The 27,966-nt window shown below is 36.8% G+C and overlaps 1 protein-coding gene across 1 annotated transcript; it reads left to right on the forward strand.

The window, feature by feature from the left end:
* Nucleotides 1–27,966, forward strand: CARS1 (cysteinyl-tRNA synthetase 1). The gene is made up of 21 exons (XM_010711048.3): nucleotides 1–112; nucleotides 891–979; nucleotides 1,811–1,907; nucleotides 2,309–2,407; nucleotides 3,384–3,533; nucleotides 4,287–4,427; nucleotides 5,185–5,273; nucleotides 6,390–6,511; nucleotides 8,349–8,461; nucleotides 8,976–9,104; nucleotides 9,383–9,512; nucleotides 9,835–9,938; nucleotides 10,998–11,095; nucleotides 12,384–12,573; nucleotides 13,072–13,140; nucleotides 16,117–16,198; nucleotides 23,198–23,278; nucleotides 23,643–23,710; nucleotides 24,494–24,553; nucleotides 25,821–25,904; nucleotides 26,939–27,966. Exons 1-21 carry the CDS (start codon nucleotides 35–37, stop codon nucleotides 27,071–27,073), a joined length of 2,208 nt encoding a protein of 735 aa, XP_010709350.1. The 5' UTR covers nucleotides 1–34; the 3' UTR covers nucleotides 27,074–27,966.

Consider the following 27,966-nt stretch of genomic DNA (forward strand, 5'->3'; position numbering starts at 1 on the left):
TTAAATTGTGTTTTTCCTAGGTAAAGGGAAACGTATGCAGCCCCCTTGGTCTCCTCCTGAAGGGACAAAACATTCTAGACTCTGCCTCTACAACAGCCTGACTCGCAATAAGGTGACCAAATGAAAGAAAACTGAAAGTCTCCTTAAAACACAAATGGAAGAGTTGTCAAATGCTTGCATAATTGTATTCCAAATCAGTAGACAGGTTTCTGAGTTTTATTTTGTGACAAGGTGACAGAGATGTTGCCTCAGTCAAGCGTGTTTGTTGAGGCAGGTGCCATAATGTGCACAGTAAATATACGTGTGTGTGTGTGTGTATTCCTTAATGTGTAATATGAAATAGCAGTTTATCATCATCCAGAATAGCCAGTGGTTCCTCTGTAAGGTAGATAAGTATAGGCAGCATAAATGGAGTAAAATCAGTTTCTTTTTCATATATTTTGACCTGTGTAAAAAAATCTTGCAAATTATGTGATGGTAGTATAAACTGGCAAAACATCCTATGGTCTTGGTTGAAGGTGCTTTGGGAAGGAGAGGAAATGCTGAGAACACTGATGTTATATGGTATGTAATATTCAAGAATGTGTGAACTTGCTATACCATATAACCTTTTTCAGTGCCTAATGGTCCGTTATACATGTACAACTTGGAAAATAGCTTGCCTAATCTAAATCTTTTCAATTTGCTATCTGAATTGATGGGAGTGCAGATAGCAGTTCCTGGCTGCTTAAGTTCTCTCTTATCTACTAGTGGTAACCTTTTCTTATAGTAAAACTGGGAGTGGAATAACCACTATGTTTTCATGTTCTGATATTCCAAATGCGGTGGTTTTGGCTGAGATGATATATCTTCAATTCCTTCTGCTCACTGTCCCATCCCTTTCACTTAAGGAAATATTTCAGCCGCAGAACGGAAAAAAAGTCACGTGGTATTGCTGTGGCCCAACTGTATATGATGCTTCTCACATGGGACATGCCAGGTACTGTAGTTCCTAATTTTGATGTGAGTAATAACACTGTATCCAGTAAGAAAGGAATTAAATAGAAAAATGTGTGTAGATTGCTCTGAAAGTAATGTTTCCTGTTAATTTCCGTGGACACTCCAACAGATACAAAGAGCGCACTAACACTAGTAGGGCAAACTCTCAGCTGCAAAACAGTTTTTCAACATAGTCACAACCATTAGTTTTGTGTTTTTGCCAGTGATGAACAAGAGCCTGCATGCCATGCTAATAAGTATGTACACCAGCAGAGGTGACCTGCTGTTGCCACTGCTGAAATGCACCACCCTCCGCTTCACTGTGCTCACATCCACTGGGTTGTCTCCAGAAATGTTCAGCAAGTGTTGATGAATGTCAGTGAGTGCCATTTTTTCTGCGTGATGGAATTCAGTGACACATCTTTTCCTCATCCACACTTCCATGTCTGATGCCATTTTATCAGACTGCCCCTCTGCTGCCATCCATCACATGGCACTACAATATAATGGGAAGGTTCAACCTGTATTGCCATACCACCAACATCCACCTTTGACATCATGGGCCAACATGATAAAATAGAAGGCATTACTTTCAGAGCAGCCTTTGTACTTGATTTAGGTGAGTGTGTTTCTGGAAAGTAGTTTTGTTAGACTCAACTCTTGAGATTTAGGGTTAGAAGCATATTCTGTTATTGTGTGGGGAAAAACTTTCCAGTATAAGAGAAAAAGTTGATGTTGCTACAGAAGTATTAGCTGAGGTTAAAGTAGTTATTGCATGAAATAGAAATATGTTTAAGCTGTTCATTTAAAACAAAAAAAAATATCTTTTTAGGTCATACATCTCATTTGATATCCTGAGAAGAATCTTAAGGGATTATTTTAAATTTGATGTTTTCTATTGTATGAATATTACGGATATTGATGATAAGGTAGGATTTTTTTAAATTGTAATCTAAACTACCATAGTTTGTGCATGGAATTCAGAGTGTAATTGCCATTTGATAAGCCAAGATACTTACTAAGGCATTTATTTTGGACACAAAGTCACTGACTTTTCTTATTTCTAAAGAAGACTTTGTTCTTGTATGCAAGTGAATGCTTTTATAAATCATGAGCACTAAGCATTTTACAAAGATAACTTATTTGCTTGTTTAACTGCCTGTTGTTGACATATGTAATTAGTTCTGTTGAGATAAGAAATTTGCTGTGTGTATTACTGCATGTGTTTCTTGTACCTTGTTAGGTATGTAGGGATTCTGAAAAGCATTGATGTCGAGTAGAGTTAGAGTTTATTTACTTTTTCTCTAACTACTGTGTTTCTGCTTCGCAGATCATTAAGAGAACAAGACAAAATTACCTTTTTGAACAGTATAGGAAGAACAAATCAACACCAGCTCAGCTACTTGAAGATGTTAAAACTGCCTCAGAGGTGGGCTCAGTATTTAATCCCTCATAGTGTCTTTAGTTCTTACTTGGGAACATAGCAAAGTATCTAAAGAACACTTGAGACTTTGCTGCCTATTTAAACTTCGTGTATGTTTATGTTATTCTATTGAACTGACTCAACTAAATAAGAAGTGTTATTGGAACTGCGTTTCACATTGTTTTTCTGTTGTTCTAGAATTAACAAGAACTATTTATAAAACTTGTTTGTCTATTGTTGAGTACTGTATGTGTAAATGTGTATAATGTTGTTGGGTATTGGGGGAAAAATAAAACTTTTGGTTGTTAATTCGTTAGAATGCAAATTTCAAAAGTTTTTAAATGGTGGTATGTCCATAATCTTTTAAAGCTGTAGATACCTGTGAGATTTCTCTTCTGTACCACTGATGATGGCCTTTGAAAGAGCAAAAAGTCTCCAAAGTTTCAGGGATTTAATAAATTGTGTATGTTGGATTAAAGGTGGGGGAAGGTAATTCTCTAGTCATTTTAGAGCTACGGATCACAAAGAGATTATTGGTCTAATGAATGGAATATGGGCCTAGGAATTAGGTAGCCTGGAAATTTTGCCCAACTGTCATTGCCTAACATACCCTTGAAGCATAGCATTTAATCTCACTGTGTCTCACATGGAAACTTCTCCATTTCAGATTTGGGATAATTAACTACGTAATTGAAGTGATCAACTACATAGAAAATGAATATTATTAATAACAGTACTTATGATTTAGTAATTTATAATGGTTTAAAAAAACTCAATTCAAATGTGAAGTAAATTTTTATGCTAGTGAATGATCATCTTTGTTTCTGATGAGAAACGTGTTTCTGTAGTCTGATAACAAAGCTGTAGGATAATTTATTATCACAAGCAAGGCACTACATGGCTAAGTTAATATGTTGTGTGTGGAATATAGTCCCACTGCACTACAAGTTGCTTGTTTTTTTAAACCTTTTTTTGATTGTAGCTCTTTTCAGTTAAATTAAGTGAGACAACAGATCCAGATAAAAGGCAGATGTTGGAAAAAATTCAGAATGCAGTGAAGTCTGCTTTTGACCCTCTACAAGAAGCTGTGCAAGCAAAACTCCCTGCAGAAGAGATCAGCAAATGTCATGAGGTCAGCTTGAGCTCCTTATAGAATGATTTTTGTAACTGTTATGGCTTTGAAAATAATATTTTGCTCATGGTAATTCCTAGACTGTATACCAAAGACTACTAGAATTAGTGACAGTGAACCTGTTGACTTTCTTGGGCTTCAGTACTGTTCCAGTTACGAGTCAGGCAAAAAAATAGTTAATTTTTAATAATTGGCTTCTGCATTCCTCTCTTCTTGCTTTCAGTTTATTCCTTATAAGCACTGCAGGAGGCATAGGGTATGTTCCCTCTCGCTGACGTATCTTAAAAAAAAACAACCACAACAACAGAAAAAAAGCTACTTTTGAATCAGATGTCATTATAGAAATATATTGACCGAACAGAAAGCAGTTAAAGTTTACCCAGTTACACCTTTTGAGCTAGAAGTTGTTGTTTTTTTTTTCGTTTGTTTGACATCTCTTAGTATAGGACTGAGAAATATATCCATGTTAGGATTCCAGTTGTTCAGATGCTTTTCATTGATGTGCTCCATGTAAATTGCACATGCCTATTAAAGTGAATGATAGCAAAACAGATGACACTATGACTTGCTTTCCTTTCTCTGGTGTTTTATCTGTTCATATGAGGGACAATAAGATAAAAATGTGATTACTTTGTATTTGTACCCAAATGTCTTTTTCCTGGAGCAAATCTCGCTGTTCAGGGTAAGACCTTTTTTCAGAGTTTAAAGAGGACAAGGCTTTGCTCAGTTGCACTTAAAATTACTGTTTTATAGATACTATTGGAAGAAGCCAGAGATTTACTGTCTGACTGGCTGGACTCAAGATTTGGCAGCCAAGTGACTGACAATTCCATATTCTCAGAGCTCCCCAAATTCTGGGAAGGGGAGTTTCATAAAGACATGGAAGCTCTCAACGTAAGTGAATTAACTCTTCTCTGTTTTAAAAGCGTGTATGCCATGCCTCATAATATCCAGAATATGGTTTACAATGCAAGTCCCTAAATACTTATCAAAAACCTTGCGTTTCAACCTTATAGATACTTTTTTTTTTTCCTTTAATCTTTGGTATGAATACATAGTTAAAAAGCTATTACGTACTCTGTTTCCATCCCAGCAATCTTAGAACAGTTGTGCATGTCTTACAAGTGCCAATGGAGACCAGATCAGATTTGATGCATGCGCTCCATCCCTTCTTGATCTGAATTGGCCTTAAAATCATTAACTGATCCAGAAACTACAGGTATCCTGTTTGCTGCATGGAAGAACCTTACCAACCCACTCATCATTGACAACATATCATTCTTCAAATTGTTTGGTAGCAACGGCAATCAAGCGCAGATTTATATGTTGCAGGTGAAATACTGTGTCATGTGCAGTGGGTCAGAATAGCAAAAGTTTGTTTATTTACTTCCAAATCACAGTGGCATGCTGCCTGTTCTGACAGAAGTCAGCAGTAAGCTATCTCTTGCAGCAGTGTGTTGATAACATGGCCTTAGAGGCTGAGAAAAAATTGCCACAGCGCATCGTTGCAGAACAGATAGCTCAAAGTAGGAATCTCAGATTCTACTGCCTTACAAGCAGGTCACTTAGTGAGTATATGATACACGTGTAGTGTATATTTGTACGTATATATATTTATGTATGTATAAAATGCTATTTTTTACTTTCTTAGGTCTTACCTCCAGATGTTTTAACGCGGGTTAGTGAATACGTGCCAGAAATTGTGGCGTTTGTGAAAAAGATTGTGGATAATGGTTACGGGTAAGCTTGCTACTGAATGCATTTGTGTGTTTATGTTGTATCGGAGCCAGAATGACTGCTTTCAAAACTCACTTTGAACTCTGTTCTTTGTTTTCATATGGAATGGTATTCTTTTCCTAAAGCCGCGTTTCATCAAATAAAGGCATTTCAGAGTTCTTTGTGTAAGACCTGCTGTGTTTAACCTGATGAAAATTTGCTACTCTATATTTTAATTTTCAAAAGGACAAGTTAGATTATTAAATTAATAGGGTGAAATCCTTGTTCCTTAAAATGAATAATCGAAGTCCAAATCACTTGAACTGAGTTTGATTTACAGTCTTACAGTTTTGGCTTACAGGGGTCTCAAAACTATGAAAAATCCCTGAGTGGATTGCTGAATATCAGCTGTAAATAACATAGATTTTAAAAAACAAACAGTGAACAACAAATTATTTTGAAATTAGAATCTGACATTGTCTCATGCTTGAGAAAGCCGGGCTAATCCTCTAGAAGTTCATAAGTATCATGATAGAATCCTGATTGAAATTTTTGAGTGTTTTTTCTCTTACTGGCCTCAGTTTTTCGATGTGGATATGTTTTTATTGTGAAAAAAGCAAAACTGTTTCAGTTGTCTTGCATGTTCTTGCTTTCTACCTACATTTTTCATCAAAAGAAAAAAAAAAGGAAGATGATCTGTATTGAACTGTGAGCATTTATTGTGATCCTGAAACATTTTTCTCAGACTTCATATCACATTTGCAGTAGAAAAAAATCAACAAAGCAAAGGGGAACAAAATGGGCTCTGAAACAAATAAGATTCTTGTTATATTATTGCAAAATATTAAAAGAGACTAGGCATGTTGTGCATATTTGTTGGGACTGTTAATTTGGCATCTCACCTCTTTGAGAATTTAACAAAAAATGTTCACTTTCCCTTCAGTGAGTTTTACTCTGACATTTAGTGGCTTATCTGAAGTATTGATGAGAATGCCTTAAAACTTAGGTGAGACTTTAGCTCACTTTAGCAGCACCATACTGTACCTGGGTTTACCAGAGAGAGTAAGAAGGTTAGTGATTTTGAGTGTACAATTTAGTTAAGTCTTGGTAGAAAAGTAAGCTATATAATTATCTTTTCAGGTATGTGTCCAATGGATCTGTATACTTTGATACTGTGAAGTTTGCTTCCAGTGAAAAACACTCCTATGCTAAGTTGGTTCCTGAAGCTGTGGGTGATCAGAAAGCTCTTCAAGAGGGTGAAGGTAAAAAGGGGAAATAATGTTTACATAAGTTGCTCATGTGTTGATCTCTTCAAGTGATTTAACTGATGTGTAGATAAAACTCATTGTCCAAGTTAAATGGTTTGTTTACCTGCTGCACCTCCTTTTCCTGAGAATTTCTTTTCCAAAGTTTTTTTAGCTTGTGCTAGCACTTTGCTGGGTTTTTATCTGGAAAGCGTTAAGAATCATTCTGGAATGTTGTTGTTATAGCTGCTGGTATATTTGACATATTTATTATTAGGATTGCAACTAGCACAGTTGGTGGAGTGTAGCCCAGTTATGTGGCTGTTGTTCTGATTCAGAGTAGGAGAAGACTTGAAGCTGGGTCTTCTGCATGCCAGGCAAAAGCTCTCCTACAAGGCTGGGGCTTTATTTTCTATTATTGTCTATTTTATGACAAATATTTGTTGTTGATGTTTTTTTTTTCTTTCTAATTCCTCTCTAATACAGAGAATTCTTCTTTTGTAAACCTTATTGTATTGAACTAAATCCAAATATAGATCTTTTGATTAGAGCTATAGCAACAGATTAGCTCAAATAATGAGTTTTATTGAGCATTTTATCTGCTTTTAATGTTGTACAATTTTAGTAGAAATCATCCATAAAATGTATCATAAGTATATTAAAAGATTTTTTATGTTGCACTTGTAGGAAGAATTAAGATAACTATCAATATCTGAGAGACAAGACTATTAATTACATGTGATTTTTTTTTTTCTTGATTTAAACTCTGATAGCTGAGATTGCCCGTGAATGTGTGAATTAAAAGGTGCTAGCTTAAGCTACCATCTTAGTGGCAACATGAATGCTTTGTTGCCACCATGTAAACCAAGCACAATAGTCTGCTTTTGCAAATAGAGACTAAAACAGAGTGATTAATGTAACTGAGACCACACGTAGGCTTAGATTGCTTGTAGCTTAGCTGCTTTGACTTATTTGAGATAATTGCCCTGACAGATAAAGTTATTTAAGCTAGCAGAGGGAGCCGAAATGGTGAACTTCAGAAGCTGCAACTAGTGTAAATAGAGGGAAGAAAAATACTCTTTGTGCTCAAAGTGCATAGTGACAAGTATCCTGAAAGAATGAGATTGCAAGTATCTCAAGCTGTACATCAGAATTGACAAGTATATCTTTGAGTTTGGCTTTAGTCTCTCTCAGGTTCTCATGTGGGAAGTGGTATTGTTGACAAGAGACAGTTTTTGACGAACATGCAGGAATGGTGAATTCTCATTTTAAAGATGTTATAGCAAGACCACCAATCAAATGATCATAACGAAATGACAGCAACTAATATGCACAGCATCTGGTAACAACAAAACAATAAACTTGTAGATATTGAAGGATTACCAGCCATTCTATGTGGCAACTGGCAGGGGATGCAAAAGATACCCTAGGACTGTGTTGTGTGCATTTTAAGGCAAGTTAGTTAGTCTTGATTTTGGTATTTCTGATTTTGGAATGAATTGGTTTTCCAGTCTTATTTATCTGTGAATGTAAGATTTCTTTATATTTCGTTTTCTACAACTGGAACATTGGAATTGTGCCTGTAGAGATAATGCAGATGAATGTCATGTCAAAACTTAGAAAGCAGCGTAGCTGATACTTGTTGTCAGCTTTCCTATCATCTAAATATTAATAAAGAAGCCCAAAGAATTAACAAAGTTAATTATGAGGAATTTCAAGGGCTGAGTATTTTATCTTTCTTTCTTTTCCTATTTTTTTCCTCTCGGCCTCATTCGGTGTCAGTGAGGCCAAAAATCAATAATTGTGTTTAAACAAAATTTAACTATTTATATATATATTTTTTTTCTTTTGAAAGGTGACCTGAGTATCTCAGCTGATCGCCTATGTGAGAAGCATTCTCCAAATGATTTTGCTTTGTGGAAATCCTCCAAGCCAGGAGAGCCCTCATGGGACTCTCCGTGGGGAAAGGTAAGCACATTACAAGCAGGGCTTAGATCCTCTACACCTTATTAAGTACTATGTTTTATGTTTAACAAATACTATGCCTCATGTCATATAAATGTCTGGATTATGAGGATCTTGTATTCAGTTGTAAGTTCTATTGCTATGCTCATTCAGTAACTTAGAATGCATATCTATCTGCCTGTTCAACACTTTTTAAACAGAATTCAGCACACAGACTTAAGATGACTGTTATTGGTCAGTCCTTTATAATCTTTATCTCCAAAGATTTTTCAATTCTTATTTTTCTTAGCAATGAAAAATCAGGAGGATAATCAAGGCATCACAGATGTATGTGCAATGTTTGATATTTAAGTCCAACAGTATATGTTTATAAAGCTGAGTCTTAGCTGTTTGTTTTTTCTTTGATAGCACTGTATCTCATTTTCTCAGACGTGTAACTGCTTAGGGGCAGACCAGTGAGATGGGTGGGAGAGGATGACAGTTAACTGGTAGTCAGGTAACACATTTGTCTTCACAGGGACGGCCAGGTTGGCACATTGAATGTTCTGCAATGGCTGGATCCATTCTGGGAGAGTCGATGGACATTCATGGGGGAGGGTTTGATCTCCGATTTCCTCACCATGACAATGAACTGGCACAGTCTGAGGTGAGTGAGCTGTTTGTTACTGGCCTTTAGTTTCTGCAGTGCTGAAGCTGTCGGCTTTACTGTGACTGCAACCCACGCAAATCTATCCTTTTTCACTCTGCTTTGTAGTTTTGTTTTCTGTTTTGAATTTTAATATTTTAATTTTTATTATTTTTTAATTTGCGTGTATTTTGTATAACCATCCTGGTATTTTCCTCACTATTCTATTCCTAAATTATCATTGTTTAGGTTACGTGTGTATACAGTGTTACTGTTTGTTTGCTTGCTTTTCCCTGCAGGCATACTTTGAAAATGATAACTGGGTGCGATATTTTCTGCATACTGGGCACTTAACAATAGCAGGCTGTAAAATGTCCAAATCTTTGAAGAACTTTATCACTATAAAAGATGCACTGAAGAAACATACAGGTGAAATTTACTTTAGAATTTGAATGCTTTTGATATAGTTTGAGTGATATGTGGTAATTGAGGCTTATAATGGAGTTTCCAAAATTGGCTAAGTTTAAGTGTCTTTTTTTTTTCTTCAATAACTTTAGAATAGCTACTCCAGTTCTCTTTGGTATTAGCTGTATGGATAATAGAGTTCTCCCTTTTTTTTTTTAGTAGATGTATTAAGTTTAAGAATATTAATAACTGTTATGTTCTTAGCCATGACAATATTGGAGACCATAACAATACTTTAGCTTATTATTATTATTATTTTTCTTGTTTGTTTTGAAACTTCTAATAGCACGACAGTTACGATTGGCTTTCCTCATGCACTCTTGGAAGGATACACTGGATTATTCAAGTAATACCATGGAGTCAGCTATTCAGTATGAGAAGTTTATGAATGTACGTAAGCTTTCCCTTCCTCCTTGAGATGTTAATACTTTCTGCTGCCATAACATATTTCAAGCAATAGTACCCAAAGATGTGTATAGGCCTTATCCCCAGAAGGAATTTGCTTTCTGTGTTCATTGGGTGGATCTTAGAGTATTTCTTTAGAACATTCAAGTGTTTCTATTGAGCTTTTAATCCATGTGAATACCACAGGCAGCAAAAATTTCTTTGCATATGGGTGCTTTTTCCAAGTTTTGCCATGTCTGAGCATCTTGGCTAATCTTAGACACAAGATTAATTTCTTAGTTTAGCTTACTTAAAGGACTCAGTCCAACAGACATTCTCATAACGTGTCTGTCAGATCAGACTTTACACATGTATAGTTAAGGGGATATATCATTGTTACCTTGTCTCCTCAACTCATACATCAAACTTCTGGCTTTATGCCTAGTAGCTGTAATGTGAGTGGCTGGGCACAGTGCTATTCCCTGTGTAGTTTGGAGCAGTGATTTAAGCATGCATTACCTACAAGGAAGCTGTCCAGTGTTTTGTTATTTTTGATCTCCAGGTCTCCAGGAGATTGATTTTGGCCTCCAGGTGAAGATGTTCTACTTTTAATATAAAATGTTTGGCTTGGATCACAAAATAAGTGAAAGTGACTTTTCTTTAAACTGGATGCCTGTGTGGGGGAAAAAAAAAACCACAAAAAACCCACCTTGCTGTAAAGCCATTTCTATTCTTTGGTTTCCATTCCCAGCTACATGTAGAAATCTGTTGTATAAAAACTGTTGTTTTCTAATTGTTTTCTGAATGGTATTGTATTTAAGCAACTTAACATTAGAGTATTGTGTTATATCATGCAGCAGCAGAGCAAAGACTGGGCTGGTTATGATTTACAGAGTTACTTGAAAATTGTGGGTTTCCCTGTTGTGACAGATGCTTAGTAAATCCAGGCCAAAATAGTGTTGAAACCATAAGCTTTATGGGGCTAAGTAAGAAATAATGCTTTTTTTCTTAGAAAATATTCGTTCTGTATAGTTTAAACAGAATTTCAAATATGTTCTTGTATAGGAGTTCTTTTTAAATGTGAAGGATATTCTTCGAGCTCCCACTGATGTGACAGGCCAGTTTCAGAAATGGGAAAATCAGGAAGCAGAGCTGAACAAAAAGTGAGTTGAGCATTCTTGCTTCTTCTACGAATAACTTTATGTAGCTGCATATTTAATTTCTTTTTTCATTGCATGGCTTCTGTATTTGGCAGCTTTATGAAGAACAGATGAAATTGTTAACTTCAGTTTCATTTATGTTAAGTACACAGGCATTGCTCATTGTCCTGTTTGTAGGGAAATGGAACTTCTTTATTAGATGTCATTTCCTTCAATACATGAAAAGTTGTCTTCCTATTTGAGAAATGACTGATAATTTTGAATGCAGTATTTACAATCATAGAGATAACATTTTACATGTTTCAGAGTGCAGTGACTAAAATGAGACAAACAGAATTTAAATGACTTGACTAACAGCACACAAGAACCAGGGTGCCAATATTTGAAAACGTGCTATTGAATGGAAAGAGGGAGTGATATGAATATTGCAGTCTTTCACTTATATAACAAACTATCCTTATTGCTATTGCTAGTATTAATACTAACAAGTTCTCATGTGACTTTTTTATATATGAAGTCTAAATAAAAACTCCTTTCATTGCAGTACTAAAATTTTTCATAGTCCACTGTAGTGAAGAGAGGTGTTAAGTCCAAGCGTAGGTGGTTCTGTTTAGTAATGTCCTTGGAAATTCCATCTTCAACTTGGGGGAAACATTAAGTAATTGAGGAGTCAAAATGAAGGGACAAAGAAATAGGATAACAATATATATTGTATAGATATTTTTTGTCTCCTTTAACCACCACTTCTTGTTTTTTCTTGGAAAATAATGTTGTATGAAACAGTAGTATCCCTTGCATGATGAAACAGTACTTCATATACCATATTGTATTTATTTATAACCATGATAAATGTCTGCAGTAATTTATTTCTTGTTGTTGCTTCATAACAGCTTTGTAACGCTTGTCTTTGTAGAGTGTTAGCTTTTCAATTGATGTTCCACATTAGAACAGTGCTGACCAGAATCCTAAGCTGCTATGTACGGATAGGAAATCAATACCAAGTGCTAAATAGGCAATTTGTACTGCTTTTAATAACTGATATTAAAAGATCAGTTGCTGAAAATGCACTTGATGTAATTTATTTGGTTAGTTGTTGCCAACTAGATTATTCTACCTGCCTCTGTCTACAGTAGCAAAACAGCTGCACTGTGATGATGCCTTTCTCTTCATCATGCTACAAACATGAATTCTGATCACATTTAGATCCTCTTCTGTCCTTTAACAGAAGTTCTTCAGAGTAGGTTGCGCATACTTTTGACATAAATATTAAAAAAAGTGTTTTTCTTCTTAGTTTTTATGACAAGAAGGCAGCGATTCATGAAGCACTGTGTGACAATGTTGACACTCGTTCTGTCTTAGAAGAAATGCGTTCGTTAGTCAGTCAGTCAAACTCCTATATTGCTGCAAAGAAATCTGCCAGACAAATGCCAAACAGACTTCTTTTAGAAAACATCAGTTGCTATCTCACTCAAATGCTAAAGGTATGGTATAGCAAGAGGTAAAGTTACTACTGTGCTGTGCAATTTTAACTGCTGTATTTTTCACATATGTAGGGATCTGTAGAGTTTTCTTTTATCTTGCAGGAAACTAGAGATCTGCCACACTCATCTCAATCAACCCTAAACTGCAACAGGAAAAATTTGGGGTCCTTTATGTTAGATTACATTTTCTGCTAATGTTTTGTTCAGTGTACGGAGTCCTTAGTACATGCATGCAAACTTAGACAGTAGAAGAAAAAATGAAGTCGAAATGTCAAATCTGTCAGCTATAAACCTAAATCTGAATGCCAGTGCTTTATATGCCAAATCAATTAAAAAGCAAACCAAGACTGTTAATAAAGCAGTAAAATGTGGGTTAAAGGAACTAGGTGACTTCCAAACGCTAGTATGTGTGACTTTGCTCAGTCTTCACATATCTGTGACTTGATGCATACAATTTCTTCTTTTGTTTTTCCCTTTCTTTATTTTTCCCTCAATCAGATTTTTGGTGCCATAGAAAGCGATGACGCAATTGGTTTTCCTGTTGGAGGAAGTAGTCAAAACATAAATGTAAGTGAAGGAACAAAGTACACTACACAAAATTACCGTGTTCTTTTGAAAGTCTAAGTTGGTTAAAGTGATTACACTACTGATTTGTAGCTGAGTTACTTCAGATGCAAATATTACAAGCAGAAAAATGTAATTAATTGGCATAGGAAGTAGGATTTTTCATTGATGAGACTTGCTTTTTTAATAGGTTCGTTTGACTTAATGACAGACAAATTGTACAGCAACCAGAGGAAGAATTATCTTGTCTTCTGAATGATGAATCTGTTTGAGAAACACATTAGCTGCAGACAGCACATGATATAGCATAAAGACTCATTACAAGGATTTGTGTATTAAGTAGTTTCAAAAATACAATTATACTGATTAAAGTTCCTTGTGGTACACCAAAAACCAGCCTGGAGGCAGCTGGAGTTTCATCCTCATTTCAATCTCTTTTTCTGATCTCATTTGTAGCCACAGTATTTATCTGGCTTTTGAAGGCTGTTTTTCTTTAGTCACCCAGCAGCAGCACTCGGATGCAGAATTTTCCTAGAAATATGTGGGAGATGCTGATGAAAGTGCTGACAGGCCCTGTAATAACAGTCATGTTTCACAGGACAGGCAGGAGAAATAACTCCATCTGAAAGGGTATCAGCTTTGTTTGCTCTCATTATAATAAATTTTTGACATGAAAAATAGCACAGGTTTGGCTCAGCATCTGATACTGAGTAGCTTATCTCATGCCATCTTACATCCAAAGTTGTGACGTGGTGGTCTTCTGTTCCTCCTTGGAAGGACTGATTAAAACATTTGTGATATGGCAAATATAAAACTAAACAAAAACATAAACAGAAAAAAGCTTTAATTCACCAGGGGAAGAGAAAAGCTTGCTTGTTGGTTGATAATTATCGTAATTATCAACTGATTATTGCCTGTACAAATAGTTACATTGCTGTGTTGTAGAAATCTCCAATCATGATATGAAATGGATAACAAGGAAGATAGTCAACATCAGTAGTGAATTTTAGTTTAGTTAAAAATTACTTTGAATTTTGAAAGAAAAGCAACACCAACTTTTTAGGGAAAAAGAAAATTAAACCTGTATTTGACACTCCATTTAGACAGTGTTTATAACAAGACAAGCTTTAGGGGAAAGGATTGGCAATAGCTTGGAATGAGAAGCTGTGCTTTTTACTCTTTAGTAGTAATGTTGTCAAGGTTAGTAGCAGAGTCAAAAGAATCTGGTATGGAAAGGGGATTTCATCATCTGTTAGTAAAGTGCATACACATATATATTTTAGTTCTTGTTGATTTTTTTTTTTTTTAATGCAATCAGTTCAAAGAAAACCAGCAACCAGGTACCCCCCCAAGCTGGTAATTTAGCTTTTGCCTTTGTCTCCTAAGACACTTCAGGTTTTAAGAATTATAATATAAAGAAGTATAATATCAAAAATGTTTTGGCTCTTCCATTAAATGTTATGCCTTCGTTCAGTCTGCCATGCAGATAGTTACTTTTCTTAGTAAAAATTACCAGGTGAACATTCAAAGTTGGAAAGCTTCTCATTAAAACAGAAGGTTGTGGATCAGAGCTGTTGTCTCTTTGTCCAAATTAAAGATGAAGGAATCAATACATCTGAAAATCATTATCTCCAAAAAAGGCACAATCTGCTTCAAAAGCTCTGAGTAAACAACTAGCATAATTACCAAGGTTCAGTAATTTGAAAGGGGAAGAGATCTGAAGTCAGAAAACCTCAGGTTACGTAGTCTCATTTTCCAAATGACTTAAGCACTGCTTTTAGGTTAGTTATTCTGGAAATAATAATCTTTAATCCTTAGATTTCTTATATGTATAATAAAGTAATGATAGTGCATGCTTTCGTGATGTCAACTTATTTGCATGTCAGGGTAATTTTAGTGTAGAGAGGGTAGCAGAGATGTGGCTATAGCTCAGTTTCCAGAAGCTCTTCTTTCCACCAGACTTCTCAGGCTCTGCTTGTGAATATGACCATGTAACGTTCACATTTATAAAACATTTTATATAAAGTGTTAAATGAGCCCCTCAGCTCCTATAAAATATGGGTGCTTTTAGAGTACAACAGCCTTTGTGGACTGCTAATTACACAGAAATTTCTCACAGAGATTTAACAGTGGGAGAAACTCTTGGAAACTACAGAGGAAAGAAAATTCTGCCTTTACTTTATTTTCTATCTCCCCCACCATTCAAAGTAATTCAGCTTTTATTATAAGCAGTCCCCTAGGTGCCCAGCTTCTCATCTTGGGATTCCAGAAATGCAATGGCAGACAGCACTGACATGTGGTTGGTTTTGTAATTGTTTGTTGTGTTCACAAGCTGCTTGCCGTTGCTTTTTATCTCCACTGACTGCAGGATTCTCAGGATAACCTCTTGAGCTTTCATGAACAGCATTTATTTACACCTGAAATAATTCAGCAGTAATCTCCCCCACACTTTTTGTGGGAGAGGGTGGAGTACAGGCAATGCACAGTACTGGAAGCAAATAGAAGTAGGATATGCTACCATTTGAGGGACAGATCTTTGTTCTAAATACAAATAAGTCTTAGCATCATCTTCACCCGGTATTATTTGTGGCAAACAGTTTGACCTAAGACAGCACAGAACGTGAATGGACATACATCTGGGTGTAGCTCTACAGCATGTTTTTGACAGCTGTTTTTATCTCTTATAGTATGCTGTAGTTAGCTGGACTTTTAACAAAACTTGTGGAACTGTGGTATCAGTAACTGCAAGGAGAAGAAAAAGGAATGGGGAAATTCATTTTATCGTCACAAAAGAAAAATTGTCAGTTAATGCAAATTATTGTCCCTCCTTTGACATCAGTAGAGCAATGACACTTTTTATAGGTATAGAGCTGCCTCGAGGGTCAATTTCCATCCAAGAGCATGTAAATATGAGCTAGTTAAGATTTCATTTAAAATTAAAGTTGTTATTGGTTAATTGTAGAAATAATTATCCTACAGATTGAGTCGACTGTGATGCCATACCTACAAGTTCTTTCTGAGTTTAGAGAAGGAGTGCGACAAATTGCCAGAGAGAAAAAAGGTGAGAATTTACTTTTTCTTGTATTATTGCATATGAGACTCAAAGGATGCAAGAATCAAAATGGGCAGGGCAAGGAGGATCCATCTGCTACGGCTGCTTTGCTTAGAGAATAAAGTAAAGCATCTTTAAATCAGAGTTGCTTTGAATATTTACATCTCTCTTACCTGTCTCTTTAATTTGGGAATCCCTTCCAGGCCGCTAGGCTTGCTTTGTTTTAATTTTTAAAGAATCTAAAAGGTTAGGATTGAAGAGGAGTAGCTGTTGTTTCTCTACATAAGAGTGCTCCCTGCTTTCTAGGTTTGAAAGTGGCCATCACCTGCCCCAGGGAGACTATATTCTCTAGAAGTGCAGATTGCTGCACAGTAATACAGTCTGTGTTTAAATAGCTTGAGATGTTCCTTATTTGCTAGCACTGTTGGTAATTCAGTGCTCTCTTCAGCAAATTCTTCTGGAAGTTTCCTAAAAGTTGTTTTGGGCTTTCCTCTCAAGTTTTTGTAAGTTTGTGTGTATATCCTCAGTCTAAAATGTGGCTTTGACCTTTTAATATTTTACATAAACATGCATTTTGTATATTTTTTCTTTGCTCCCTGATAGTTGAGCTAAGTTGGCTCTCCCTCAATAGCAGTAAGGTCTAAATATCATGGGGCTGCTTGTAGATCATTTTTAGAAAGTACTTAGAGCAAGGCTGCTTACTGGCACTTGAGTTTCTTACTTGGAACGTATTGATTTTTTTGCCTGAAATAATTTGGTGAGTAAGAACAGAGCTGGATCTAATTGCTGCCTGGTTGGGATGCAGAACGATGGTCCAACTTTGCAGTTTGATCAGAGGAGCTCCTTTCATTAAACTCTTTGATTACATAGAAGTTGGTTGGCCTGCACTGAAATACTTCTGGTTTGTTTCCCTGTGCCAATTAAATTCTTGCTTGTATGAATTGTTAATTACTGTAAAAGTTGTTCTGAGTAACGGCTGGGGATTTCACCTCTACGTGGCTGTAAGTGAGTTTTCCCTGCACAATGCTGGCAGAGTATTGTTAAACATGAATTAACGAGTTCAGTGTTGTGCTAAGTACTCTTAGAGGATGTTTCAGCTGTAAAACCTGCAGAGTAAAACAAATGTCCTTGTCTGCATGTATACAACTTTTAAAAATACATCTATGTCTGTGAAACATTTCAGTGTGCACATTTGTAAGATGATGTCTATCAGTAATAATCAAAATGTGTATACTTTACTGTCATCCAGAATGCCTGGCATTCAAACATAATAATAAATTATTTTATGAGTGTAGTGATATTTAAAATGGAGACCTTCAGTGATGATTTGCACTTGAATTTTGGTTTAATTTGTGAATATATTTAGCCATGTTACTAGACAGAAGAAGAAAAATACTATGTTAAGATTGTAAGGAAGAGAAATGCAGAGAACTTTTGCAAAAGACATCAGTAATTGGTTGTTCAGAGCACTACTCACTATCTTCTGCTCCCTGAGATTTTTCTTGACCAACTGCACAGACCCCTATATACTTATCTCCGCAGTAGATCTGTGCTCTAGTGCAGCCCCTGATGCTAGGGAAGATTTCCTATTAATAATGAATCATTATTCTGCTGTTCAGGCAGGAACAAATCTCTGTAGCTGTTGGTTACTTACCCCATGACATCTGCTTAAGTGGTCTTAAAGATATCTGTGACTAAACTCTGCCTGCTTCTTCATTTCCTACCGTGGATGTTTGTGCCATCTTGTTTTAAGGTGCTTCTAGGACACAGTGCAAAACCCTCTGCCTTCTCCCTAATGTATCACAAGTCTTTGGAACTGCAGCCAGATTTGTTCATTGTAACTGTGCCTCTCTATTGCTTTTGTTGCTGGTTTTAACGTCTAGTTATTCTGACTATGCGTTTTTCAAACTCCTTTTTCTCACCACCATAGTGTTCCCATTTACAACAGCACATTATTTGTTACTCATCCAAACGTCATAGGCTTAAAATTGGTGAAACCCATGAAGACGGGTCAGGGAAGTAGTCACATGCTCAAGGAGTGCTTAGCTGTGGGTGTGTTTGTAGGCACTGGTAGTGATGCTCTATCCCACTGCTTTCCTGATCACTGTCCTTAGTGCATACAGCAGCCTGTGACTTGGTGCAGCCCTTCAACGCCCTCATCCAGTCCTTAACTATCTTTGCCCTGGAGGTACTGCATGCAAAGAACAGGAACACCTCTTCCTGAAGAAGCATGCTGCTGACTCTCCTGGATAAAAAAGGATTGATGGAAGTTTTATTAACAATGCATGTTTTGTGTATGCATTTCTCATTAATCTTTTCTTTGATAGATTTCTTCTTTCAATTATTCATGGCTTTAGATATGCAAATATTGTAACTGAGCATACACTGTTTTATTGAGTTAGCAGCAGAGGTATCTGATATGTTCTTGATATGATACACGTAATTTCTTTGGCAAAGTCAAAGTTAACACTTTGTTAACAAAAGTTAACAGCCAGTGATCTCATTGTTTATTTTAAAGGCTTTTGTAGAATGACATCAAATACGAACGTGGTTCACTGTGTGTGACTGCTCCTGATAAGGCAAAATAATGACTTAGTTCATGGCAGACTAAACTGCTCCTATAAAATGCAATATTCCCCTCCCCCTCCCCCCCCCCCCCCAGAGAGTCATTCTGCTGATTTCCCTAGCAAAGAATGCTGCCCTGCAATGGGGGTAGTAGGGCAGCTGTTCCATTCTGTGATATTGGAATAGATGATGCCCAGTCCAATGCTCAGCTCTCTGAGGCTCAGAACTATGGAAGAGATAAAGGCGAAGGCCAGGAGATGCTACTGAAATATGCAGTGTGAAAATCCAGTGACTGTTGCAGCTTTTACTGGGTGGTAGCTTTTACTGCATGAATGAACCCTTGTTATTTCTTTAACCATCTCGGTGTTGCTTGAAGGGAGAACACTTAACTATAATCTATCTGCTTACATTTGTAACTTTGTTCTTGAATACAAGAGTGTGTATCAAAAACCAGAACTGAATGGCGTTCCTAACAGCAACTTAAGTTCCTTGTAACTATGTTGCTGCTTCTCAGCTGATACAAGGAGTAAATATTGCATCTAAGCTATATATTCCTCTGAAGAGGTTTACTTTTCAGTAGCAACTACTTCAGCTAGATCTTCAGTTCTTAACAATTATTAAAGGCCCTTTAATAACTTCTAAAAGAAAAAAGAAAAAGTTAATCAGTGTCCTGATCTCCATCCAGAAACCTGAATTGAAGCTCTCTGTTCTGCTGCAACTGGTTTGCTTAAAAAAAACAACATCAAAACAGGTCAAAACAGATGATAAGAGGAAACACGAGAGGAAATAGCTATCTGCAGAAACAGAGGATGTTTGGATTACAGTCACTTTGATGACTACATGTATAGTTATCAAAACAATAAAAAAATTGTTTTTCAGAGTCGCTGTTAGATGTAGCTGAGGTTACATTTGTGATTTTTTTAGAAGAGGTTTCCTAGCCCTTCTTACCAGAAATCCTGCAGTAACCATTAAAATGTTCCTGTGTCCTCTGTGTCTTACACCCATCTGTTATACCCTGGAAGAACTGTTGCATCATTCCTGAATTGGCTTGGATTTTCTTTCTCCTCCCCTTCTTACCTGTCTTCGTCACATAACTTATAAATTAATTCCTTTCTCAGTGCCTTTGGTCACTGTATTACTGATAAGTGCCACTGTGACATGAGACAGTCTTTAGGGGGTAGAGATTTTTGTTTATCCAGATCAGGAGGGTTATTTCTACAGAATGCTTGAGCAAGTAAGCAGGTAAGAAGCGGGGATGTAGCAAGCCTCATGTAGTCCTTTTTACTGTCATTAGCCCAACTTCTGCAGTTTTGCATGCACCTTATCTGCAAGCCAAAACTCTTAACATGGTCAGTTCTACCTGCAAAGTTGCCCTTTGCAGTAGTAACCAAACTCTTTGGGAACAGATGTTAGAAGTACTTACTGTACATCTGATTGGGTGGCTGTTTTTGTTTTTTTTTTTATGGCAGAGTTAAAGTGAATAAACTGAGTTAACTTTATTTTGATTCTTTGAAGTTCATCAAATTAGTTTCCCTGTGAAGTCAGCATATTCATCCTTAGTGAAAACAGGCTTTTACAACAAAGGATAGCTGCCTTCCTTTTATTTCTCAGCTTCGTATTTGTCATGTGACTGAGATTTATGGCAAACTTTGCAGGGTTTATTTGTTGCATACCCAGGGGATCCTGCTGTCTAATTGGTGATTTGAAAGGCTTTTATGTAATAAACGTATTAAACAGCAGGATAAGATAAACAGCTTCATTTGCTTGGTATTTATGTTGGCCTTCTGTCACAGAAACAGTTTTCTATTTCCTACATTTTGTTTTTCTAATTCATATGTGTATATTATTGATTCATTTCTACATGCTGTACATTTATCATAAGTCAACTTCTTATCATAAACCTCATCAAAGAATCATAGAATGGCTCGAGTTGGAAGACACCTTAGAGACCATCTAGTTCCACCTCTCCTGCCGTGGGCAGAATTGCCACCCACTAGATCAGGCTGACCAGGGCTCCATCCAACTCAGCCTTGAACACCTCCAGGGGTGAGGCATCCATAGTTTCTCTGAGCAGCCTGTGCCAGTGCCTCACCACACTCTGATTGAAAAATTTTGCTGACATCTAATCTAAGTCTCCCCTCTTTTAGTTTAAAACTTTTTCCCTCTTGTCTGTGCTCTATCAAACCTTGTAAAAAGTTGGTTTCCCTCCTCTTCTTCTCCTCTACGGCTCTCTATGGCTGTTCTCAATAAGTTCTTCCCCCAGTATTGTATACATACCTAGAGTTGCTGTGACTCAAGTACAACTCCTTGCACCTGGTCTTGTTGAACCTCACTAGGTTCACATGGCTCCACTTTTCAAGCCTATTCAGGTCCCTCTGAACGGCGTCCCTTCCTTCTGTTGTATCAACTACAGCACTCAGCTTAGTGTCATCACCAAACTTGCTCGAGGTACAGTCGCTCACACTGTCTGGGTTGTTGATAAAGATGTTGGAGGGCACCACTGCCAAGACAGACCCTTGGCAGACACCACTTGTGATCGGCCTCCGCCTGGATGTAGAGCTGCTGAGCCCTCTGGCTGAGAGCATCCAACCAATTAATTTATCCATTGAATAGTCTGCTCTTCATATCCATGTCTCTACAATTTAGAGATAAGGATTTGGTGTGAGATCATGTGAAAGGCCTTGCAGAAGTCCAAGTAGATGACATGAGTTGCCCTTCCTTTGTCCACTGATGCTGTCACTGTGTGATGGGTTGGGCACAGTTTGCCCTTGGTGAAGCCGTGCTGGCTGTCTTGGTTGACATTCTTGTCCTGCATGTGCCTTGATACAGCTTCCAGGAGGAGCTGCTCTGTGTTCTTCCCAGGCACAGAAGTGAGGCTCACTGGCCTGTAGTTCCCTGGGACTTCGTTTCTGCCTTTCTTAAAAATGAGTGATGTTTTCCTTTTCCAAATCATTGGGAACTTTCCCGACAGCCACGACTTTTCAAGTATGTTGGAGAGTGACCTGGCAATCACATCAGCCAGTTCCTTCAGGACCCTGGGATGCTCATCATTGCACCCCATAGACTTCTATACATTACTTCTATACATTCAGCCTCACAAGGCAGTCTTGGACATGCTTTGCTCTTGCAGTGGAAGAGACTCCTCTGCCCAAACCCCTGCCTAAAAGTTTGGGTACATGAGGGACATGGGAAGCCTGACTGCCTGTAAAGACTGAGGCAAAGAACTTGTTGAGTGTCTCAGCCTTCCCCATGGCTACTGAAGCAGTTCTCCCTTCCCGTCAGACAGTATACACTCTCCTTGGCCTTTCTCTTCTGACCAAAGTACCTGCAGAACCCTTATTTTTCACATCCCTCATTAAGTTCAGTTCCATCTGTATCTTGGCTTCCCTGATCCCATCTTTGCACATCTGGATGGCATCTCTGTATTCTTCCCAGACCACCCATCCCTGCTTCCATTGACTGTAAGAATGAATCCTTTTTTTTTTTGTTGTTGTTCTTCTCTTTTCCCTCAGTTTGATCAGCAGGTCCTTGCTCAACCATGTTGGTTTTCTGCCTCCTCTGCTTGAGTTCTTGTGCTAGGGAACAGAGAGCTTTGTGAATGGTGTTCTCAAAGAGCTGCCAACTCTACTCTGCTACTTTATCTCTGAAGACAGCTTTCCTGTCTTGTGAAGTGAGGAAATACATTATGTTGATGAGTTTGAATAAGGAAAATAGAGAAAACTCGCTTGAAAAGGAAATACGGTTATGATGGATGTTGTGAAAGTAAGGTTCTGTCTTCTAACGCAAGGCAAAAGGGGCATTTGGTGAAACGTGAAACATGAAAATGACGTTTCTTAACCCAAAAATTCACATAAAAAATAGAAGATCAGAACTCAATAGAATTTAATGAGTATGCTATATGTTTTATGTGGGTATTAGAAATAACTGGAGTTATAACACAGTCTAAGTACTTTGCATGAATTGTTAAACATACACTGCAAAGAATGTGCAGTATTGGGTTACAGGAATAATGAACTACAGGTCCACTCCAGTTCAGAAATTTCCATATTCCTTGTTATACGAATCTATTCTATTTCAACAGTGTAACTTTTTTCATCTTAAAAGTGGTGAGACAGAGAATTAACAGCACAGACATATAAATTCATTTTTAAAAATTTTTTATGGTGCTGAACTGAAATTCTCGTGACAGTTGTTAGGACTAATAGGGGTATCTTGGAAGAAATCTATGAATTCAGAGTCCTTGTAGAAACGTGTTTTCTGTAGCTAAAAGAAGAGAGAAACTACTTAAAAACACTCATTGCTTTAAAACAAAAGGCCCTTCTCTGGCCTGTGTGAGAGAGTGGCAATTTCTTAATTGCAGTTAAATAAGTTAAATATGTATGAGGATAGATGTGTACTTCCACCAAATCATACTTCAGCAAAAGTGTTTTTCATTCTCCATAGTAACTGAAGTGCTGCAGCTGAGCGATGCTCTTCGAGATGACATCCTTCCTGAACTTGGCGTTCGATTTGAAGATCATGAAGGTACCCCATTTAGTGCCTTGCAGCTTTGTAGATAGCTATTCTTACATCGTTGTTTTCTGAAGACGTGGGGAAACAAGCTATCAGTACTAGCATAGAATAATCCAGCATACTCAACTACTGCAAACTGGTAGCCTAATTGATTTCTAATGTGTAGATATATTGCATGAATGCATTTTAGAATGTACATAGAATAAAAATGTACAGCACAAATCTGTTTCTATAGTATCTCATTGCTTAGTCATTTTTAAGTAGTCATTCAGTTGTAATTGCATTCAGCTTGAAAAAAAAGTTATTGCAGGGTAAATACAGTTATTTTTGACTATTCAAGCATTGGAAAATCATTCATCTGTTTTTGCTTCTTTAGGACTTCCAACTGTGGTTAAACTAGTGGATAAAGACACATTATTGAAAGAAAGAGAAGAAAAGAAAAAGGTTATTATTTTAAACATTGTATTTTTTTTACATTTAAAGTAATATATAAGCTATGTATACCTTTACATTTCCTGATAATTTGTAAGCCTGGTGACATGGAAAATTATATACTAAAATGGATACTGAAATCATAGTTGTGTTCAAGAAAAGGATTTTTAAAACAGCAGCTGCTAGAGAATTCTGCATGGGATGTATTTAAATTTTGGTTTTTGTTTGTTTATAAATCTTAGTATAATGAAGGGATGTCAAATATTGCATACCTACTGTCTTATCTCTCTGAAAGAATCATTTCAATGAGAAACTGATTCTGATTTCTTTCATCTGTACAAATGAAGGTGACGTGTTCAATAGAACCAAACTGTATTCATTTGCTATATGGAAACGTAGAGTAAATTTTAATTGATATAGCAGTTTGATGCAAGAGCTTAAAATATCGAGGAAATGTGGTCTTTTTAAAGTCATTTGCAAAATGGTTTTCCCTGTGAAATGGCAGGACTGTTTATTTTGCAGGTTTTTTAGGTATTTTTTTCATAAGTATGCACTTCACATGCAAAATACATTCTGAACAGTTAAAACCGGTTTAGCTGAGATTAAAAACAAATGAAATCAAAGTCCTACAGTGAGAAGTACCAGACAATCCTAATTACAAGGCACAGTGTTTTTGCTGTAGGTTATGCTGCCAGTTCTGTCTGTAATTAGATATCCAGGGGAGCTAGCTGGCTCAGATTTTATAGAAATCAACCAAATGAAGCAGTTACCTTTTACTCATTATGCCTTTCACAGATTGAAGAAGAGAAAAAAAGGAAGAAAGAAGAAGCAGCCAGAAAAAAACAAGAGCAGGAAGTAAGTGTTCAGATTAAAAGAACCCGGTTTTGAAGAAAACTTCTAACAGCAATAGTTACATGCAAGAGAGACTGTATTAGAACATAGGCTCTGTACCCAGCCTAAACCGGGCCTCCTTTTCTTTACTTTTCTATGCTTTCCTGCTCAAAATTGATTTGGCTTGCAATTTTATATTTGAATATTTATCTCCTTGATGGCTCCTTTGATAGAGCAGCCATCTTTGAAAACAAGACTGAAGACTGCAGAAATTTCTCAGACCTTACAGCACGTATTTCAGTCTGCAGACAGTATTACTTCCTTAATTACCAAAGCAATATCTCATGTTCCTGTTAGAAAATACTTTGCTTATGCTTTTTCCCTTTCCATTGTCACTGGTATATATGAAAACAGGCTGTCTTTTTTTCAAGTGTCTCCCTGCTCCCTGTGCCTGAACTCTGTCTGAGATGTAGCATTTTGTAAAAACACATTTAATACTGATAGCTCTAAAGTTTTAGAATTCAGGTGAGGAGTAGGTCAACAGCGTAGGTGAACTTGTAAGAGGAAAAGATGACTCTAACAGTACAGGAAAAGCATTTCTGGTTAAAAGAGGAAGTAAACTTTTAAAGAGTACCACTGTCAGAAAAAAATAACAATAAAAATCAAATAGCATTTCTTGACCACAAATTCCAAGTAGCTCATTTCATTCTTTTGGAAAATTGATTCCCTTGCATTGGTGTAAATTAATTGGAAAGATTTCTGAGATGTGTTAATTCACAAATAATAGAAGTTGCTTTAATTTCCAGTGCAATTACTTGCATCCTGATCCTGCTGTGACCTGCTTAGAAACGTCTTCTTGCCAGCAGCAAACTGTTGATAAAGGTTCCCTTTGCAGGAGATCCTTGCTAAACATTCTTTACAAATAGCAGTATTCATTTTATGTTTACACTTAAAACACTAAGGAATCAAATAAGTAGAAAGCAGATGTATTTTTTAGGGCGTGTTTAGAGTTGTTTCAGGTTCCTGCAATGCAACTATTTTATGAAGTAGTTCTCTGCAAATGTAAAATATCAACTTATTTTCCTGGACAAACACAGCTAAGATTTATTGAGTTGTTCCTCGCCGAAAGTTGCCTTTCTCGTGATAAACAATTGTGAATTAAATGTTCTTTGATTTGCAAGTTATGATCTACTCTTCCATTTGCACACGTTCAGAAATGGCTTTTTAAAAAGATAGGTTGTCAGTAATTATTTGTGATTCTAATGCAGCTAATGCATGCTTTGTATTACAGGCAGCAAAACTGGCAAAAATGAAGATTCCACCACATGAAATGTTTAAATCGGAACATGACAAATATTCCAAGTTTGATGAAAATGTAAGAAACTTATCTTTAAATACGGAGTGGTTTTCTTTCCCCCTCTGCACATATTTGATTATATGTCTACAAAGCTGACCTTGTTCCAAAACTGCAAGGGCAGTGTTATTAATGTAGGAGAGGGAGGGAAGGAGAGAAAGAGAAAGTAATATATTCATTTTCTTGCACATACCTTGCACTGTGGAACAATACTGTCAAACTGTTCATCATCTCATGGGTTTTTTCATTGCACATGGGTCACCTTTGGCCCTTCCATTACAAAGCAACACTCTCTGCAGATCTGTGCCTAGGAACATGCATTAGTTTACAGATCTGTTACCTTGTTTCGAGGCAAGGGCTACACTGGTACAAACTCCATGATCCATCCGAACTGGATGACATGTTCTGTCATCCAGACAGACACTGTTCTGCTCCCCTCCTCCATCCTGTGGTAAGGAGCTGTACTGGTAACTTGGCTCTGGTTGCTCCTGTGGGAATAAAAGCCATTATTTGGAAAACAAAGCACTGTTTCTTCAGTGTTTGATCCTATTTCTGCCTGTCCTTTTCACCCATTCAAACTCAGGCCCTCCAGACAAGTAAGAATAAAGAATGAAAGCACAGGAAAATATGCACATAAGCCTGGGAGAAGATTTGTAAAAACTGAGTGCATTTTCTCCATCAAGTACAGTAAACTCTTAGGGCTTTTGCTTTAAGCCTTGGGATTGATATGCTAGTATCATTAAAAGTGGTCTTTTAACCATCTGTTTATAGATTAGTTACTATTCTCTTAACCATAAACATCTAGAAATTAGTTGTTTATGCTTCCCTTATGTAGTAGAGACCAGAAAACAAACGTCACCCTCTGTCCCTTCATTAACTTGAAAGGGAACGTACACAGGTAGACTAAATAAACCAAAATGCACCTCATCCTGACAGTTTGTCATTAATTGACACTATCCTCCTATGTTAGACAAAAAGAGAACAGAATTCTCTAAGGAACAAAAGCAGTCCAAAATTTATCCAAAATATTCTTTTTTTTTTTTTAAATATTTTAGGGATTTCCCACGCATGATACAGAAGGCAAAGAACTCAGCAAAGGACAAATTAAGAAGCTAAAGAAACTTTATGAGACCCAAGAAAAACTATACAAGGAATATCTACAAATGGTGCAGAATGGAAGTGCAAATTGACAACAACGGGACTTTGTTTTAGAAGGCAGGAGTTGGATCACCATTGAAGAAGTGAGCATATACTGATGCTCGTATTTCTGTTTACACTTTCTATTATGTGCAAAGTAAACATCCTGTTTATGAGGAGTAGCAATGTCATCTGGAAAGTCAACAAATATCCATTCATTAAAAAAAAAAACAAAAAAATCCTCTAAGAAGTTTCCTCACAACAGTAGCAACAGGTAAAACAGTTGCCAGTTCTGTTTGAGAAGGTGCTGCTCAGTCAGCCAATCCACATGGGGATTCTTGTTTATTATGGTTGTCCAGAGTTTGGTTAATTTGTCCTGCATACCGATCTCTATCTAATACCCACTTGTAGCTTGCGTTCTCAAATGTGTCACAGTCAGCAAAACTTACTACTCAATGGAAGCTGAGTAATTTGTCCCACACTAAGAAAGTATTTTCCAGATGATTTTAGTAAGTTTACATAAGCAGGAAAAACTGGGTATTTTCCACTATGATACTTCAGCTGCTGTTATTAAAAACCTTCGTAAGTATACCCAGAACACTTTGCACAGTAGAAGCTAACAGTCTCTTTGTTGCAAAAGGGAACAGATCATCATCTTTGTTTAACCTGCAATTGCAGACAAGTGGGTAAGTACAAGGCAAATATACCTGCATTGGACACAGCACTAGGCTATGTCCCTTTTCTCAATTAAAAGTTATAAATATACTCGCTTTATCTTAATATATACCTTCTGAGATATCAAGATGAGCATATTTGGACTAACAGAAAGGCCTAATAGTTTTTTTTTCTGGTTTATCTGTATTTGCCTTTGAAAACATACCTAATGTTGAATTCAGTAAAGCACAGGAATCTTGTACACAGAAAATAAAATCTGTTATAAATACAA

The sequence above is a fragment of the Meleagris gallopavo genome, chromosome 5 (assembly GCF_000146605.3).
Source record: "Meleagris gallopavo isolate NT-WF06-2002-E0010 breed Aviagen turkey brand Nicholas breeding stock chromosome 5, Turkey_5.1, whole genome shotgun sequence".
NCBI classification, from domain to species: Eukaryota; Metazoa; Chordata; class Aves; order Galliformes; family Phasianidae; genus Meleagris; species Meleagris gallopavo.

What these genes read in the sequence shown, in the direction of transcription:
- CARS1 (XM_010711048.3), top strand. Translation starts at nt 35, where the DNA reads ATGCAGCCCCCTTGGTCTCCTCCTGAAGGGACAAAACATTCTAGACTC. An exon ending in ATCTCACTCAAATGCTAAAG is followed by an intron (nt 12,574 to 13,071) that starts GTATGGTATAGC and finishes TCCCTCAATCAG; the next exon opens with ATTTTTGGTGCCATAGAAAG. An exon ending in TCGATTTGAAGATCATGAAG is followed by an intron (nt 23,279 to 23,642) that starts GTACCCCATTTA and finishes TTGCTTCTTTAG; the next exon opens with GACTTCCAACTGTGGTTAAA.